Here is a 19,936-nt window from a genome sequence, read left to right on the forward strand (position 1 = left end):
GGCTGGGATTGGGAGAGTCTGCTTCAGAAGCTACTAAATTTGGGGTCCCTCCGTGGCTCAGTGGTTCAGCATCTGCCTTTGGCTCAGGTCGTGATCCCACAAGGGGTCCTGGGATCGAGTGCCTCTGCCTATGTCTCTGCCTCTCTCTGTGGGTCTATTGAATAAATAAATAAAATCTTTTTTAAAAAAAAAAAAGGTGGAGAAGAAAAAGAAGAAGCTACTAAATTTTTTTTTGGTTTGGATAACCAGTGGGCAAACAACAACCAAAAAATAAGGCAGTTTGTTTTTTCATTTATATGCCTCTGTTTTAAGTTCCCAAATGTAGAGTCTGTCTGGAAACGAAGTATAACTCCTGCCACATTGGGGGCAGGGGACTAATAATAAATTGAATGACTTGATCTCCCTATGGAAGTTAAGTGATCATCATGATGGTACATTCCAAGTTGATTAAAACTATCTCAGCTTCAGGTCACGAAATAAATGGTAGCTACCAAGAAAACTTAACAAAGGAACCTAAAGCTCTTGAGTTTCCTCATTTGTATGTGGATAATACTATAGTTATAAAAAAAACGCAAACAGACAAACAAAAAAGTTAAGATTCAATTTTTACACAACAGGGAGTAAAACCTACAACCTTCTTCCTGAAATTGACACCAAAAAAGTCGGTGACCAGGAAATCAGAGAAGGCTTTTCTGGAGAAGCTGATCAAAGCAAGAGAAAAGGCATATGGAAACCCCCACCCCCACCCCTGCTGGGAGATCCCCTAGAGAGACATCCACTCATATCTTCCTAGACCTTCAAAATGCCCTCCCACACATGTGGGACTTCAAACCAGCTTCTAAGACTATCATCCCCACGCAGACAGCCAAGGATCATCAGGCGTTTGAGGAAAGTCTTGGAAGGAAAGGCTACAGACAAAACACACAAAGGAACTTAGAAACAAGGCTGACAAAAGGAAGGAAAGGAGGGATGGAATGAAGGAAGAAAGGATGGGAGGAAGGAGGAAGAAGGAAGGTAGGTCCTCAAGGAATAAGACACTGCAGTCATGAAACTCAAAAGGAGGCTATTAATCCCCATAACGTTTAACAACAAAGAGGAGCTTTCAGAAATGAAAAATATGAGAATAGCTTTTTTTTTCCAAAGACAATATTTAAAGAATGAGGAAACTCCCCAAATCAGAAACTATGTCAAAAACTATAAACCAGAGATTTGAAAAAGGAGAGAAAAGATCAGAAAAGTAGAAGACCAAGGGGCACCTAGGAGGCTCAGTTGGTTAAGTATCCAATTCTTTATTTCAGCTCAAGTTGTGATCTCAGGGTTGTAGGATTGAGCCCCTTCAAGCCCCATGTCAGGCTCCATGCTCAGTGAGGAGTCTGCTTGAGATTCTCTGCCTCTCCCTCTGCCCCTCCCCCCCCACTCCCACTCTCTCTCTAAAATAAATAAATAAATGTTAAAAAAAAAAAAAAGGGAAAGTAGAAGACTGATACAAGAGGTTCAACATCTAACTAAAAGCAGCTCCAGAGAGAACACGGAAACGGAAATTGTATCTCCTCCAAAGAAAGACATCTGTACAATTTCTAACACTGACAGGGCCCAAGTTCCTAATGAGAGTACCAAGCTCAGCACCAGAGATTAAAAAAGACTCATGCCAAAGGATGTCACAGAGATAGATCAGAATGCTGGAGACAAAGAAGAGATAAAGGCTGGGTGGATAGGGGGACAGCCATTACACTCAAGATCTCAAATCAGGATGGCGCTAAGCTTCTCAAGGACAACACTATGGAGAGTTCAAAGCAGTGGAGCTACGCCTGCAAGTCTGGCAGAAAATGATCTTCACCAACTCCTCATCTAGCCACTTCATTCATCAACTATGAGGGTTGAAGGAAAATGCTGTATGTGTGAACATCCAAGATTTCAACTATTTTACTCCCGGTGGACCCTTTCTTAGAAAACTTTTGGAAGATGGGCTTCACCAAAATGAAAGACAGAAACGAGAGCAAAGCATATGCCAATGCAGGAAATGGAGTATCCAACCTCAGGATGGGATCTTCAGAATGGTGTACAGAGAGCCCAAATTTTTACAACCATTTCACGAGGCCTCTGCATAACCCCTAAAATACCGGTCCAGATTGGAGCAGATGGGAAGACTCTGGAGAGACTGCTCCAAAAGATAAAATGCAGAGAATGCTGGCTGTGTTTCAACAAGTGAGAAGCAATTTATAATTCTGGCGTGACAGTTCTTGGTGAATTAGTGAGGGGTGCATAGAACACTAAGCAAATAAAAAGTGAGGCAACTATTAACTGCAGGTAGAAAGTTGAGGGAGAAAAGAAAAGTAATCGTAATACACTGCTCTGCTGTAAATAATAAATACATACTCATAGTAATGTAAACACTGAATACTGACCTGAGGAAGAATTATTTGTTGTAGGCAGTTCCCAAATGGTCCCAAGTAATTCCTACTTCTTGGTATTGACACCCTTATGTGATACCCTCCCCTCCTGGAACCTGGGCTTGACTTACTGACTCCTAAGGAACCGATTAAGTGGCAAAAGCAATGGGTTGTTCTAACGTGAAGTTATACTAACACTGTGATGTCCACTTTGGGCTCAGTGTCTCTTGGATCTCACTGTGGAAGCAACATACTCTGTTACGAGAACACCGATGGGGGAGGTTCCTCTTCTGACTACTGACCCACAGAAAATGCGAGATAATCCGTGTTTGCTGTTTTAAGGTCTTCTGTCTTGGAGTCATTTGTTGCACAGCAATGGATAACTCACAACTATATTGGGAGAATGGGGAGCAGTCAAATATAGTTGTGTTGGGGAGCTAAGTATGCACTAAATCACCAGTTTCCACCTTTTAAAAAGCCTAAAGCCACACAATGACATCACAAAATACCTACAGAAACATGTGTTTTCAAAATATAATGAAAATACCAATGACAAAAGTTTAAAATAGTTAGCTGCCCCTGGAAAGCAGGAGTAGGTGAAGGAAAAGATGGGAATTTTTCTGCCATCACATTCCTAGTAGAACTGGCTTTTTAAACTATAAACACATGTAATCTGAATAAAACTTAAAGAGAAAATTATACCACATTAAGTGTTTATGCTCATGCATCCAATAAATTTTCTGTTTTGCAGGCTTCTTTTGAACACTGTAAAGATTCTTTTCTTTTTCCTTTTCTTCTTTTTTTTAGATTTTATTTTTAAGTAATCTCTCCACCTAATGTAGGGCTTGAATTTACAAACCCGAGATCAAGAGTCGTACACTTGTCCCCCTGATAGAGCCAGTCAGGCACCCCTGGACGGTGAGGATTCCTAACACAAGGTGTAGATGGAGTAATGCAGAAGTCATTGGAGCTTGTGTGGGCCTTTTAGAGTAGGGGTTCAAAAATCTGCTAATGAAATTGATGATGCTACCTTTTAGGAATCTTTTCAGATAATGTCTTCCATGTGCTCATTCTTCTGTGGAATGTACCAGAGCGTAAAATAAATGTCAGCCTACTCAGAACAGACTTCACTTTACTTGCACAACTGCTAATAGTTCAATAAATGGTTTCAGTAAATAAAGAGTTCCAGAAATAGATCAACTTTGGGACACTCAAAGGCGTGGCTACCTGCTGTTCAACAGGATTTGGCACAAACCCAGAAGGTGATTTAAGGGTAACCCCATTGAGGCTCACTTTTGGCTAACAATTTTCTCCAGAATCTGCTATGTCTGAAATGATTCTGATAAGAACATTCTATGGGAGGCATCTGGGTGACTCAGTGGTTGAGCGTCTGCCTTCGGCTCAGGTTGTGATCCCAGGGTCCTAGGATTGAGCCTCACATCAGGCTCCCCCTTCGGGATCCTGCTTCTCCCTCTGCCTATATCTCTGCCTCTCTCTCTCTCTCTCTCTGTCTCTCATGAATAAATAAATAAAATCTTAAAAAAAAAAAATTAAGCACATTCTATGGGCTTCACACCACCTTTTGCCCCAAAGCTCAGGTAGCTCAGGTAGGTACCCTCAAGGGATTACATATTCTAAAGCCTCCCATTTTACAGATGAGGAAACCAAGGCCCAGGAACCAAGGAAATGCCCCTAGCTTTCAGGGTGGGCAAGGAATAATGTCCACAGAAGCAGAGAGAAGCAATAGGAACACTCTAAACGACCCTCATCAGGTCATTATGTATACGTGTATTTTTAGGGCACATGGGGATGGTGCGAAGTAGGCATAACCAATATTAGGGGACGTTTTCCCTTTTCTCTTAAGAACAATATACTCTAGTAACTGCAAAGTTTTAGCAATCAGATCATTTTGATTGGGTTTTTATCCTGGTTTAGCCACTTGTCTTCCCCCAGTTTTCCAAGCAGCAGTTACAACTGTAGTACCGAGAACTCCGGAGGATTCTACAATGGTACTTTTTTTTTTCATCTGCTAAATGGATAGATTTCAAACACTGCAGTGAAAAAAGATAAAGGAGAGTTTTTAACCAAAAAATTATACTGTTCCTTGCTGGATACACTCATGCCCTTCCAGAAGATCTGAATCAACACAGTATTTTGTATGAAATACAATACCTCTCACGGGAGATGATAAAGGCATGTAGCTTCTCATGTGCTTTTTTAGTCCAGTGCTGTCACCCAAGAGGCTTTTTACTAATCAAGTAACCAAAAGACAAGAAGTTAATGTGCAAAGAAGAAAGGCTTTGGCTGCTTCTGTGCAATTATGAATGTCCTGGATTCTAATCAAGCATATTATGCTTACCAACCAGCCTGGCTCTCCTCCTACCTCTTTGTCATGTTTCATTAATTACCAGAACGAAAGAAATAGGGCAACGGCACCTATTTCTGAATCATACAGGTTGAAGCAGCCAGAATTTGCAGAGAGAACACCACAAATTTAGACGCCCTGACAATCCCCTAATATTCCCTTGTAAACACAAGACAACTTTTCCTACTTTCCAAAATATGCAACGATTTACATTGAGCAAATACATGCAAGTTAAGGGTGCACGAGCCTTGGCAGAGTATCTGCATCGTCCTTGGGGCAAGTGTAGAATGAAGCCTGAATCTGCTAATCAGTCGAGGTCAGGGTGGGAGTGAAATGTGAAGGGGAAAAAAGACTTATCAATGAGTCAGAACCCAGACCCCAGAGGATATGGGTTAGCTGCCTGCCAGGTCTGAATTATTCCCCAGAAGACCCCACTGTGATCCAGCCCACCTTTCTCTGAAATTTTATGTAAGTCTATGTGGCTCACTGGACCCTTCCCCAGCCATCACTGAAGCTACTGGAGCTCTGTAGTATTCGATTCTCCTTTAGACCCTGTCTTGACTTCCACTGAAGTCATAAATTCCCCACAGTTTATTTTCTTCCCTTTGACAAAATGAAGACGAGAATGCTAACTACAGCCTCAAATACTCAGCAGTCACACTCAACATGTTACGCTTGGTTGAAATTCCATACTTGGAAATGTGCTACTGCAAGAAACTGCAAGCTCAGGAGGACTGGTATGATGGATGCTATTTATTTCAAGAAGATATTTAATTCAAAAGTCAGATATAAAGGGAGATGTCCTAGAGGTCATACACTTTGGATTCTCTAGTAACTGACTGAGGATTTTGCGGTCAATGCTCGCCTTCTGAATCACTCAAGATGAACATGCAGTCAATAGAATAGTAAGTAGCTCACCGAGTTCTGCTTCTTTGAAAGCTGACCCTCTGTTCCTCTAATCCTCCTGGGTTCATTTGTCCCACTATCAACCTAGACCTTACCACTTTTTTTAGAACTCCCTGGGAACACGATACTGCCTTCTGGTCACCCTACCAAGCAGAGGTTTTATGGAAGAGACAAGTTCAATATATAAGGAAGACTGTCATAGTTCTACTCTGTGGCTCTTCACTTGTCTGCCCTTGGGTATTCAAAGACTCTTTGAGCTCAAAGCATCTCACAGCGCTCAATTACTGCAGCCAGCTCGGTTCCAGGCTCAGAGTGCAAAGCCAGGGCCTTCAACCCAAGGTGCTTCCAGGATGTTGGGGTAAGAAATCATCTTAGAGGTGTATGCTCGAGGTGCCAGTAAGAAGCAGCTCACCGCGAGGCCTGCCTGGGACTGGCTGGCTTTTCCTATTCTGAAAAGCTGCTGGGTATTCTCCTGAAGCTGGGGAAAGCACTGGAAAGCAGGCTTTGTTGGTTCTCTTTAAACAAATTGGCCTGTGCTGCTACTTGAGGGAAATAAGACACATTAAATGTTCAACTTGACTTACTTCAAAAGTTGTCAACGTGGATATCGAGAAGACATAGACAGGACAACATACAAACCGTGCAGATGTACCAGAGAGTCCCCCAAAAGCTGGCAGGATACAAGCTGCCCACTGAGCCAGGAGAACATGTGGCACTGCCTCTAATGCATGGGAAGTGGTTGGCCATTTTTCCCCTTGTTATGAAATATGTAGTCAAAAACAACATTCTGGGTATTTTTGTAAAAATATTTGGTGAATATTAGATTTAAAAAACATCTCACTCTATAAGCCGAATTGAGTTCCCACATTTCAGTCAAAACCTCAAACTGACAAGCAAATGTTTATTTGCCTTTGAGCATATTTTTTAAATAATTGGTTACATTCATACATACACACACACACAGACTTAAAAACGAGGAAGGGCTGGTCATGTGAGGTACAAAACAAGAATCCAGAAAGGACACACAGACATATTATTCAGAACGGTCTGGGCCTCAGTTTCTCTGCCAGAGTAACAGGGCTCATGATGGGAGTCTTCCACATAAACGAGAAGATGCTATTTAGATGGTGTTGGCAGAGCCACGTAGAGGTCCCCAGGGAAAAGTGTTCGATCACTCAGACACGCCAAACGTGCCATGTGTCATGAAAAGAAGGCAGCCGCGTTTCTAACTTCCAAGGAGTGAAATACTCCACAACTGTTTCAGATACATACTTGAGTCAGAAAGCTTAATTTGAAATGAAGACCATACATGGGTGTGGTATGTTTATAATTGTTCCATTTACTATTCACTTATAAGCAATTATCAAATGAGGGGCAAGGGGCTCACCAAACTCACATCCCTTTGAATCCTACCCGTCTCGGGTTTTCTCTGACTGTGTTACATCAGACTTTGCTAGGTACTCTGCAGTGGTGCCCACGAGCCTAACTCCTGCAACGTTCTTTGCTGAGAATGCTTTTTGTAACCTCTGATAGGCCTTCCCCATATTACAGCTTATTTTCCTTTTGCCAGAAAGGTATTAGCCATCTTATCTGAGGACAGAAGGGCAAGGGAAAGGGTATGTGTGTGAGAACACTTTGGTAGATTACTATTTTTAAAACTACCTGGACAGTTCCTGCTGCTGCAGCCATACAGGGCAGCAGCCAAAGGGAAGAGGCTAAGGAAAAAGAGAAAATGAACGTTGGAAGCAGGGAGGCAAGGCAGGGCTAAGGTGTGCCAGGGAAGAATGTGCAAACAGCCTAATAAGTCAAGTGACAAATGATGTATTATCAACAAATCACAAGGTGCAAAGGTTTTCTGTAAAGATCTTGTCCTTAGTCTACCCTTATTCTGAAGGAGCAAAACTCAAACAGGACTGGCTGAGGTTGCTCCCCATTCAGAATGGATGCTTGATGGACCCAGTTTTGCCCCTGGGTATTTGAATTCCTCACACCCGGAAGTCTTTTTTAATTTGTTTCATTTGGGGGGGGGGGGGAGGGCCTATGTCAACATAGACAAAAACAGAAGTGATATCTAAACCTCTGTGTCATCCAGAACAAAGTCCTCCCAGGACTTGGGAGGGCTACACACTGCCTGGGGACCCTCGCTGGCACACCTGATTTCTCTGACCGAGCCACTGTCATTTTTATTACAAGGGGAAGAAGGTCGTGTTCCCTTTCTGTCTAGGGCAGGACCCTGGATGTGAGCATTGGAGACTATGCATTTGACTTACAACCCATCCCTTTTGCCACGAAAATGTCAGTGAGACCAAAGTTGTCAGAGAGGTTAAGAGAGAAGAGCGTTCTCAACCAGGGCCATGGACACTGGTACAATTTACCAGTGTCACCGTTCGGGAAAGCAGGTAAGCAATCAATAAATGTTTCAATGCATTGACACAAAAATGTTTGTGTCCTCTGGGTGATTGTTTCTTGAAAGCTGACCCTAGAACAATAACTGCAAATTAATAAAACAGTACAAATATTTCAAGTGCAAAGATACACTAAGCAGGGTGATATCATCTAAGAAGCTGAAAGCAATGTAAATATCCATCCTTAGAGGAATTTGAATTAACTATTGCGTCCATTCCATAATGTGTTTTATATCAACAGAAAATGCATCTCAGAAAATGTTTTGATAACATCAGAAATGCTTGTTTTAATGTTACGATTAAAAGAAAAAGTATTCAAAACTCTATTTACCAAATGATCTCAACTATGTTTTTTAAAAAATGTATTTAAAAAGCAGAAAAAGGAGTAAACCAACAAATTAAAGAGACTGCCTGAACAGTGAGATTATAGATGGTTTTTTTTTTTTCTTCTACCTCTTAGGTGTTTTCTGCCCTGCGGATGTCCCAAAATGGCCAGGTATTCCTTCTAACATCAGAAAATTAAAACCATACTGAGAAAATGAATGACAGAAAAGAAAAAACAAACCAAATCATTTTGTTTCCCCCTTTTTTTGAGATTGGTCTAAGGAGAGCAAAGTTGGGAGGTGAATTTTAATACAGTGTAATCAGATTTTATAGTGGCATTCCCCCCCCACCCCTCCAAAGGAAATCAGTGACAACGTCGATTTCCAGAGCAATATTTTCCAGATTGTCTAGGCCAAACTTAATTCAAAAGTAACATATTCTTGACTAGAAAGCTATACTATGCAAACTTAAACAGGTATCAAGACCATATCACTTTGTTCTGTGAATTTATTCAACATTCAACAAATATGTATGGCACTTACTCTGTGCCAGGCGCTAGAGATCCAACAGTGAACAAAACAGATGGGATCTGTGGACTAAAGAAGCTTCCAGCTTAGTGGGGCAGAAAGGGATGGTTTGTATACATCAACCCAGATGAAGCAGATTCAGTTACTCCTGCCAAAATCAGATGCTAGCACTATAAAGAATTTCCTATCATTCTGTGCTTAAAAATAAAATAAAAACTCCAATTATTATGTAACATCATACTCTCTTCTTTCCAAAGAGCACTCTAAAATATACACGAACCTGTGTTCAGGGGAAATCCCAGGACTAGGTGTGAAGAGCAAGGAAGGGCTCTGCAAGGCCAAATAGGTGTGCGGTCTTGCACAGGTAAATCCCTTTCTTTTTTTTTTATTTATTTATTTATTTATTTATTTATTTGGTAAATCCCTTTCTAAGTCTCCTTCATGAAAATACGGACTAACATGGTTTACTTTGGACTGTGTTTAAGGTTTAAAGGAAATTATTACCTGGCAAGCATGTCCAGCACAATGCCTGGTACAAGCACTCAATAAAACCACCTTTCCTCTCATCCATAAAATACACATAAAAACAATAAAGAATCGAAGACAAAGATGCATTAGATCAATGAAATTGGGATCGGGGCAAGCAAAAGGGAGTGAGTACCAATGGGTACAGGTTTCTTTTGAATCATAAAAATGCTCTATAATTAATTGTGGTGATGGTTGTAGGACTCTTAGTACATTAAAAAATACCCAATGAATTATACACTTTAAATGGGTGGACTGTATGCTGCGTGAATGATACTTCAATAAAGCTGTCATAAAAATTCTATTTTAAAAAAACAACGAAATCCTTTAAATCAATAAGCGGAGGTGGGCCAAAAGCTATTCTTTGCAACAATGAGAGTATCTCCATTTTGAAATTAGAAAATGCATCTTCAACTCAAGGTCGCTGTAATATTAAGACGCTTTCAAGATTTTCTTACCAAAGAAATCTTGGTAAACTTCAGAGAAATCTTCTCTCTTATAGGGAGAAGATAAATCAAGGGAGGACAATACTACAAATGCAAATCTTGTAAGACAACTTCTTAAATCTTTTACTATGTTCAAGTCTAAAGAAAAGTTGAGTTTTACACACCTCACATTCTGTATTTCACATAGAATTTTAGCTACAAATACCAACCAACCTAAAAAGGTAATACTGAAAGGCCTTTAAAGGGAGTTTAGGGATGCCTGGGTGGCTCAGCGGTTTAGCACCTGCCTTCGGCCCAGCACGTGATCCTGGAATCTTGCGATTGAGTCCCACATCGGGCTCCCTGCATGGAGCCTGCTTCTTCCTCTGCCTGTGTCTCTGCTCCCCCCCACCTTCTCTGTGTCTCTCATGAATAAATAAATAAAATCTTTAAAAATAAATAAATAAACAAATAAACAAATAAATAAATAAATAAATAAATAAAATAAAGTGAGTTTAAAGCTGATGGCTTCATGACTTAAGTCACCACCAAAATATACACACAAATGACACAAAAGAAATATGTTTGGTCTAAAAACATGAAGCTGAACCCTACCTAAGAGCATCCTCTTTTTCACACTGACAAGCAGTAATGTTACCATGGTATTGCTTTCCAGAAAAACACATCATCACTCATCATGTGCAAATGATGGCCCTATCGGGAAAGCATCAAACAGGTAGGTCCGAGAGGAAAGCAAAACCAGGAAGACGGCCCAGATAAGCCTCCGCCCTTCCTCATACTCCCCTTCCTTCCTTATACCCCACTTCACTCACAAATGTTTATAGACTACATACTACAAAGACTTGGCCTCCATTTTTAATTTGTGATTTTTCTATGAATCAGGTAACAGGAGTTTCTGTAATCTTAAAAAGAACAAATACTTTGATACGTTTTATAGTTATTTATAATCACATCCTTAAACCAAGTTTATTTTTAAAAAAAACTATCACCATTGGACACAGAATAATCAGAGGTAACCAAATTGGTATACGGTCCAGCAAATATACAAATATGGTGTTCTATTTGGGTTGACTTTTGCCTGTAAAAATAGACGGTACTTGCACACTTTGAAAGGCTCACCATTTGAGCTCCTCTGCCACCAGTGGTGATGAATCTCAACTTTTCATTGACAACCACCACTGCAAGGCTGCCCAGGATGCTGAGGGTCAAGTTTATGGCCAATACACAGAGTGGCACTAACTAATAATTCTTCCAGCCCTCTAAACCTCTGGGAGCTCATGCTGAAGATCAAGGCTGGATGCTTTTTCTTAGTAGCACAGTGATTAACCGACTATGCTCATGTGCCAAACTCACAGACCAGGAGCTGATTTACCTCCATTCAGCACATTACTGCCAGGAGGAGCATGCTCATTAGCAATCTCCAAGTTCCCTATGACTGCAGAGTTATAATCATCACTGGTGTGGCGGGTAATGAAATGCAGAAGCGAAACTGGACAGCTTACTTGCCTTGTGAGTCAAAGCTGAATTTATAAAAATCACTGGGAAATACCTCAGTAAGTAATAACATTGCACTTAGTAAAAAAAAAAAAAAAAAAAAAAGGCATGGCATGAGTTCCGAGCTCAGACACCGAAAGCACAAAGTGAGCCTGGATTCATATTTAATCTCTTCTTAAATCAAAATTTAAAATGAAAGTTCTTTTTCCAGTAATAAGTTCAGTAAATCAATACTGCAGCATAGGAGTAAAAATACCCTATGTCAGATCCATGTCAATTTCTAGAGGATCATTTGCCTTTTAATGAATGAACGTGAAACCCCTACACTGCACATTGAAACACTATCCTCTCTATGACTCTGGAGATGCAGAAGAATTTAAGAATATCTCCGGTGGTTTAAAGAGAATCATTTACTTCCCCCAATTAATTACCTTTAAAACATTAATTCCCAAGATCGCTGTTCTTGGAAAACACATAGAACATAAGATGAAAAACCTCATACAAAGAACCATTTTTCCTCTTACACCAGGTGCTAAAGTCTTCTCTAAAAAACCACTTTCATAAGCTACCATTTGCATTTTCACTGTCCCCTCTGAAAGCTCCCTGTGATGCTGCGAGTACAATCTTTTTCATTGGCTACTTTATTAACTCTCTTTAATACTCTGGATTTCTGAACGATTTCAAAAATAATCCAGCAGAGACCACACGGAAATGAAGCTGCCACTGGTCCACCCTACCATATGAATAAATTAGGAAGAGTGGTACCAATTAGTCGTTCTTAACCTCTGTGAAGTCCAGGTTCAGGACCAAACGCTGGACCCTCTTTCTCACTGGCACAGTGATTCAGCAACGACGCTCACTTGCCAGACTGCAGCTTCTAGACATTATCTACCCTGGGAGGTAAATAGAGCAGGGGTGTAGGGTGTCTGTCCATTTTATACCTGAGAAAATGAGGCAATGACACAGTGACTTCCTTAAAGGGAAAAGGTCAAGTAGCTTGCAGAGGGTTAGGACATCCCCTCCTTCCCCTGAGACTGTGGTTCTCAATCTTGTTTGCACATCAGAATCCCCTGGGGAGCTTTGGAAAAAAAAAAAAAAACACTAATGTCAGGTCACCCAACCAGATCAAACTGCCATCCTAGACCAAGTGAATGCCTGGAAGTGGTGCCTGGGCATGTTTTAAAAGATCTCTGGGGGATTCCAAGACACAGAGCTGAGAACCCCAGTCCTATAACCTATACATGTTTTAAAGGCCATAGTAAATGACAGATGTTGACAATGAAGTACAGGCACAGCTGAACCAAGTATGTTCTGGGATAGGGAAGGGGGAGAAAAGCCCACTAAGAAGTATGATTTAATAATAATCCAAAGGAAAATCTATTCATACGAGCTAAAAAGCCAAGTTCAACATGTACGTATTTACACACTCTGCTGTACACATCATGTTTTTTCCGGTTTTACCTCCCTTACCCCCACCCCCACCCCCAAAAGAGTAAATTTCCAAACAAATAACTATACAAAGGCATGTGTGTCCCTAATGTCAGGAATGAAAAGCTAAGGAAATTCTTTCCAACATCTGAGAGTAATTTTGTGCAATACGTCACTGCTCCTATGCAACTCACCTTACAGAAGAGAGATCAGAGTAGGATAACTAAACATCCAAATGCAGTAATAGTTTTTCTCTCCTATTAAGCACGCTCTGAAACCCACTAATTATTTCCAGAGGGAACTTCTCTTGTAACGCATTACTCCTGAGGACAGTCTGATCCTCAGGCAACCAGGACTCCACGTCCTGGCAGCGACACTAAGGGGAAAGTCCATGACTGTAAGAACCCTCCCCACATGAGGATTCCACGCACAAGAAGCAATCAGAATTTAATGCGGATTTCATATTGCAGCCCTGCTGTTGCCAACTACCTTCCAAAAAAAAAAAAAAAATCACAAGAAGACTCCATATTCCCCCAAAGACTGCAAAGATACCAGCTCCTGAAATTTCTAGGGTCTAATACAAACACACACACACACACACACACACACACACACACACCTACGAATACACATAACAAATTCAGTTTGTGAAAAATGCTGTCAGGTATACAAATAATCTCAAAATGAAAATACCAGGGAAGAGATTTCTTTTTTCAACTCCATCTCCAAGGCCATTAGTCACAGGCAACTGGCCCTTTCCCGAGCCCTCAGCAAGGAGCCTGTCATTAGCATGAACCCATAGTAGAAAACCACGGTGGCTTCACTTCCCCTCTGCTTCTTTCCAAACTCGGCCCTTTTAGCTCTGCCAAATAACTAGCTCCAAATGTGTTTGTTCTCTCTCTCTTTGTCTCTCTTTGTCTTTTCCCCAAAGAGAAAAATTAATGGTCAAGTGGGTTTAATTTTTAAATTGGTACAAGAGCCTGAAACACACTGTACTGGGGGGAAAAAACCAAATGGAATGCTCTTGAGAATGGCTGCACATTAAACACACATTTTAGGACCCAGGCCTTCACAAAGGCAGGTTCTCAGATACTGTGGAGGTTGGAAGCTTAGTTTATGCAGCAAGAATAACTCTATTAAGAGCCTGGGCTCCTTCGTGTCACCACACTCAATATCCACACATTCCAAATACTGGAAAATGTGAGGCAGTAAAAAAGAAGGCTGGCACTACAGGAGGTTCCACTCCTGTGTCTGAAAAGCGCCGAAAGCCATCAGTGTGATACAGGAGGATAGGGGACACCTGAGGGTAGGGGACACACCCATGGCCAGAGGGATCACAGCACATGGGAGTAGGGTGCATGGACTTGGGAGACGGGTGACTCAGAGAACACGGTGCTACTGGTGAGGCTGTGCATGCTGCATGCATCGCAACCAAACAGAAATAATGAAAGATTGTAATAGTAACCCTGATAATACCACAGAGCTCTTTAACCATTTGCCCAGAGTTAACTAGAGTATCTGAATACATTTTTTTCCCCGAGGAACTCCGTCTTTCATTAGCAGCTCAGGTTCAAGTCAAAACCAAGCAGACTTCCAAGTGAATCAAAAAAATAACCCAAGACTTGCAGGCGTTCCAGAAAGTTTGTAGCTAATTTTACAACATCTGCCACCCAGTGAGGTCACACTGCAGGAACTCGGTCCTGTCCCACACAGGAATAAATAAAATCATGACCAGCAATAAACCGACAGGCGCTAAGTCATAGCTGAGAAGTAAGCGCAAGGCGCCACTTTAGACAAATGAGCAAGTGATTCAAGTACAAGAAAATCTTTCTTTCTAGTTTATGGAAATTCAATCTTAGCCTTTCCCAATCTTTTTGTGTCTGAATAATCGGTACCCTAAGCTAATTGGCTACAACCTTATAAATGTCTTGATTCTTCGCAGACACCATTAGCTACCACTTCTGCTCTCAGGGAAAATCTGAGAAGGCCAAGGGTGTACAACCCGAGGAGAGGCACTAGAATGAAAGCTTGCTCCCCACATGGGACTCACCCCTGGCACTGGACAGCTTCTAAACAGACAAGTGAGAGAGGAAAATGTGAATTCTAGCTCCTCCTCCACCGACTCCTCCCAATCTGGCTGCAGAGCACTGTTCAAAGTACAGAGAGGGTGCCCACCCTACCTCCCCCCAAACACCAGCCATTTGTAAAGCCAAAAGCCAATGGGAACCACTACTTTCAGTTGAGCACACAAAAGATCTCTGCCTATCTCTTCCAGCTTTCGTTCACCTTCTCCGGTTCCTTCTTCTATAGTGATTTTTCCTTACTGATGCTACCCACAAAATTTGGTATCCAATTACAAAATCTATCCCTCAACAGTATAGTTAACGCAATACACAGAATTCGAAGATTCTCCCACGATTTTCTGCTTTTCTACCTTGAGATGGGGTGCGCTGCTTTCCTCCTTCTGATAATTACTGAGACACCTGTCATCTGATTTTCATTCTTTTTTTTTTTTTTTAATATATTTTACTTTCCCTCCCGTGAGTTTCAGCCCTTGGTTTCTCACCTTGATACAGAAGGACCTAAACAGTGATTCTGAGTCTCAGATTTCTAGTTAAACTCCTTCTTGCCCTCACTCCTCTCCCAGCTGGCTAAGATACCGACACAGGTCATCTCCCTTGTCCTTGACCAACATAGCTTGGAGGGAAAGAAAGGGTTGCCCCTCTGTTCTTCACTTTCCTTTGTTTGCCTGGGGCACATTTCTTCCTCACCTTTTCTATTCCTCTCATTCCACCAATGGAGCAATGCAGCGCTCCCCTTGGTATTTTAGTTTTTAATTACCTGTGGGCCTCTACGGTCAGTGACATTGGCCATCGGAAACACAATGGGCCTGGTGACCGTGTGCTAGATGTTGCCAGCCAGCATTCAGATCTACGGTAGGGATGGCATATGCCACATTTATATTTCTAACGGCAGTGACAGATGAATCCTAACTCATTTCTCTTGTGATGACCGGATTACCCTTGGCAGGTGGCCTGCTGAGCTAAGGGGCAGGGAAGGTGGCTAGGTCTCCAGTCACAGGAGAGAAATGACTGGTGCAGCTGGGGTTTGAGCCTCTGATCTTGGGCTTTGTTCGCTCCATGCACCAATCAGCCACAGCTACATCACGGCCTCGGCCCTCGCCAAATGCAAGAACCCGAGCTCAATTCGGCAGGTAAATTCAAGCCTCAACGACACAGGTCAAGACAAACAAAACCACCAAGTCCGGACAGACAGATCGGCTGGCACATCAAGGAGAAAGTGAACTTGAGAGCAGTCTGTCTTCCTAATTTCCATGATCCCTTCTGGGGGGAAGAGAAGGAAAAGCCTCACCCTGCTTCCCAGACTTTCCCTGCTAGCATTTAAAGCTCAGACCACTTCCAGGGACACCTCCTCCATCCTGAATGGGGAAGCAGCCATGAACATGAACAAAGACGGGGGAATGCGGTCATTTCAACAGAAATCCAGACAGTTGAAAAACCCCTTTTCTTCCTCTCTGAGGACCACAAGACAAAGGCCCCTCACCGGGGGACGTAAATAAATACATCACGGGGAAGAGGGCATAGGGAGAGAGAGAAAAGTGAATTGTATTTACCTTCTTCTGTTTCATGCCACACGATCCCTTCCAAATTCACACTGGTCCCAGGTTCACAGGGCCCGAGACACTCTGGCTCTGTCAGTACTCCAACTTCACATGTATTCACACCCACCGAACGAGTCCGAACCAAAAGCTGCTCAACCGGTGCTGCAATATTGGATGAAGACGGGGAAAAGTAGGAGGGCAGAATCTGAGGCGCGAGGCTGCTGGAAATCGGCGGCGGTGGTGCTGGCACTGTAAACAGGGGGTCAACCTGAAAGACAGACAGGCTTACTGCAGTGGCGCTGTATTCTCGGAGCGGTTTCCAACGCAGTCTGTTTACATCCCTTCTAGAATACATCACCATTCCAAATTCTATTTGCAATTATCATACGCTTCGAGTGTTTGCACGGTGCCAAAAGAGAAAGCAGGATAGCAACGACCATCTGACTCCCCCCACCCCCACCCCACGCCAAACAAGACAACCACCGGGGCTCTTGTGTTCCGACTTAGAGGTGGGACCCCCACGTCCTAGACTCGCCAGTGGACAACTGGTTAGCCTCAGTCTCCGTGAATGAAACATGCTCTGCAAAATTAAGGCTATTTCCCCGCCTGTGATGGAATCACACTTTTCAAAAGCTACAATATTCTCCAAAGGAGAAACCCCAATAAACACCGCAGATGCATCATTTTGGACAGTTAAGCACAGGAAATGGACTAATATTGTTTTCAAATACTTTATAAACCATAATGAATTAAATCACTGCGAAAATACATTAACTTACTCTGCTGCATATATAAAATACATAAACTTGATTATACACACTCAAACACATAAACTGGATATTATTAGCATGTATTAAGCATCAACTCCTAATTAAGTTCTCTACTGCAAAGTTTAGCAGAATTCATATAAATGGGGAAATAAACCCATGTGCCCAGCATCAACAGAACCGGAGTTTCTCCAATGCACGCATCCTTTTGTGGTTTGACTTGGAAAGATCCCCGATGAATCTGATCGAGTCCTGGGATTCGTCCCTCTAAATCCCAGGAAATGGAAACGACAGCCAAGATAAGAGTTTACAGTGCAACGGTTTATCTCCTTTGCAGCCCTGTCCTACTGAGCAGGGAAGGAGATCTTCACCACAAAAACCTTCAGTAGCCTGGCCATGATGAAACCAAAGGCTATGCAGGTACTCAGTAGGTAAATCACCAACCAACCCATTCGTTCATCAGACCTGTTTTAACCATTGTTAGAACTGTCACAGAATAATCATGGCCCTGCTGATAGGTGGTCAAATGTGGAAGAGCCAAAGGCAAAGCCCACGGCACCATGATCCACATTCCCTAGATCCTCCTGTTATACACAGATACCTACACGGGATGGTATGCTCTATCAGCTGAGCCAACAAGTCGTATGTGTAAAAAAGGACACCCAGAAGGATTTTCTGGTAAGATGCCATCTGAGTCTGTGGTTCATCTATTCCCAATTAACCTTTATGAGAAACCAACACGTGGCTGCAGATATACTATTACATAGTCTTCATTGTTTAAACACACACACACACACAAAGAGTGTATTTCAAGAGAAGTTACATGAGGAAGTGTGCTCCCGGTTAAACAGCTGAAGCAGTCATCTGTGTGGGCTCCTTGTTCATATGACTGCAGGAACTATTTCTACAGTTTGCCTTTCCCTAAAATGATAAACTGACGTTCACTTGCCTGACTGATCCAAGACGCAAGAGAACAGCCCTTCACCCATCTGCATGGTAAAGAAACTTAATTTCCTGCTCTCAGAGCTGCCATAAAACTTCTTTTGCTGCACGCTTTTTATTGTTCTGCATTCTTGATCACAGAGCCCAAGAAAGAAAAGCATTTAACGGCCCCAAACCCCAGATCCGGTGATTTATGCTTTCGCGTAAATAAAGCTTCATGTGGATCAAAGTTCACACTGATATTTCCTATTTTAAAACTGGGCTGACAAATGAAGAAAGCGGTTCTAACGGAGGAAATCTAAGGGGGAGGGGGGCGGACCCGATGCTATCTTGTAGTCTTTACTACAACTGAAAGATTGTGCAAGATTAGAACCGTTTTCCAGAATTTAAAAAAAAAAAAAAGTCAAGGAAAATTATAAACCAGCTCCTATATAGTCTTTTTTTTTTTGCATGTTTGCCAACAACTTCTTAATTTGTATAGTTAGCTGTAAATTGGCTATAATTGGTTGCTACATATATAAACTGAAAAGACAAAATGGAACAATATGCTCAAAATACTCTTTATATCACTTGATCGACAGCCTACATTAATTCCAAGAGAACAAACACAGCTTCAGTTGGATAAACAAGAAAATGGGATGAAATAAAAGGAGGTAAGGTGCCCAAGAGGCCATTAATTCTCCGATTTGGAAGGCAAAGCCTATAATAAGGCAAAGCCTACAAAACAAAGTTATTAGGACAGGGTGTTGGACACTGGGATTTTGGCCTCAACTCTGACACTAATTAGCTGGTGACTTTGGGGAGTCACTTAACCTCTGCTGAACACCACTTTCCTCAACTGGAAAATGTATCCTCCAGCCTTCTACTGATGACAAATCCTATCACAATACAACTTCTGGACTAAATCTCTATTTCAATATAACTATAGTTATGCATGTTGTATACATACAGATACACATACACACACACACACACACACACAACCATACTCTTTGGGATATTTAAGAGAATCCAAATATCAAACCTCTAAAGAATCTAGAAGGCTTGGAGAGAAAGGCCATAGTATCCTAGGCCTACCAGCAAGTTAACTGAGTTTATTTCCAACCACGCAATCCAAATGTAATGGTAAAAGCCTGGCTGACAGAATTTATAAAGGAGACCTTGGAGCCCTGTCCCCACCAGCAGCATGTCTTAAAACAAGAAGCTAAGTTTCAGAGGGTTTGACCCTCTGAACTAACCACAGACAGTCCCTCAATGCGATAACAGGCTAAAACTCTTTAACTCGATAGGAAAACTCAACAGGCAATACAGTTAAGACGTTCAACTCTTTGACCTACACCATGAACTTCTGGTTCTTTCCACAACACCGGCTTCCTCAATATAGCTCACAAGCAGCCGTTCCTTTTGATACCAGATCATCACTACCAGTGAGAGAAAAAAGGAGAACTTTCCTCCCTTGTTTTTTCAGAATTTGGAGTATGGTCTACTGGGAGCCCCTCGTCCCCAGAGGTCACCAACCACAGAGGATGGTAGGGAATTACAGCTCTCCCAGAGGTGTTTTATTTGGTAGGCATGCTACTTCCAAAAACATGATTTTTTGCCAACACAAAAAATGAGGGGAAAGTCTGGATGTGTACTATCTCTTAAAATAATAATTAGAGAATGTGCTGGGCTGGGCCCACATTCCTGGTGGCATCAACCGTCAGGGCTCGGCTTCCCTTTGGCCTCACGATGATGTGCCCGGTGGCAGGCAGCTGACTCTGCATGTCCAGCCTTTCTCTGAGACAATCACAAA

The 19,936-nt window shown here is 42.0% G+C and overlaps 1 protein-coding gene across 8 annotated transcripts in view; it reads right to left on the reverse strand.

The window, feature by feature from the left end:
- The window catches only part of ZNF608 (zinc finger protein 608), a 111,251-nt gene that overhangs the window by 40,968 nt on the left and 50,347 nt on the right, over nt 1-19,936 (reverse strand). For all 8 annotated transcript variants that reach the window (XM_038551995.1, XM_038551996.1, XM_038551994.1 and 5 more), the window contains one exon: nt 16,445-16,700. In XM_038551995.1, the coding sequence (XP_038407923.1) occupies nt 16,445-16,700 (256 nt within the window). The remainder of the gene's footprint in view (nt 1-16,444; nt 16,701-19,936) is intronic.

The sequence above is a fragment of the Canis lupus genome, chromosome 11, assembly GCF_011100685.1.
Source record: "Canis lupus familiaris isolate Mischka breed German Shepherd chromosome 11, alternate assembly UU_Cfam_GSD_1.0, whole genome shotgun sequence".
NCBI lineage: Eukaryota > Metazoa > Chordata > Mammalia > Carnivora > Canidae > Canis > Canis lupus.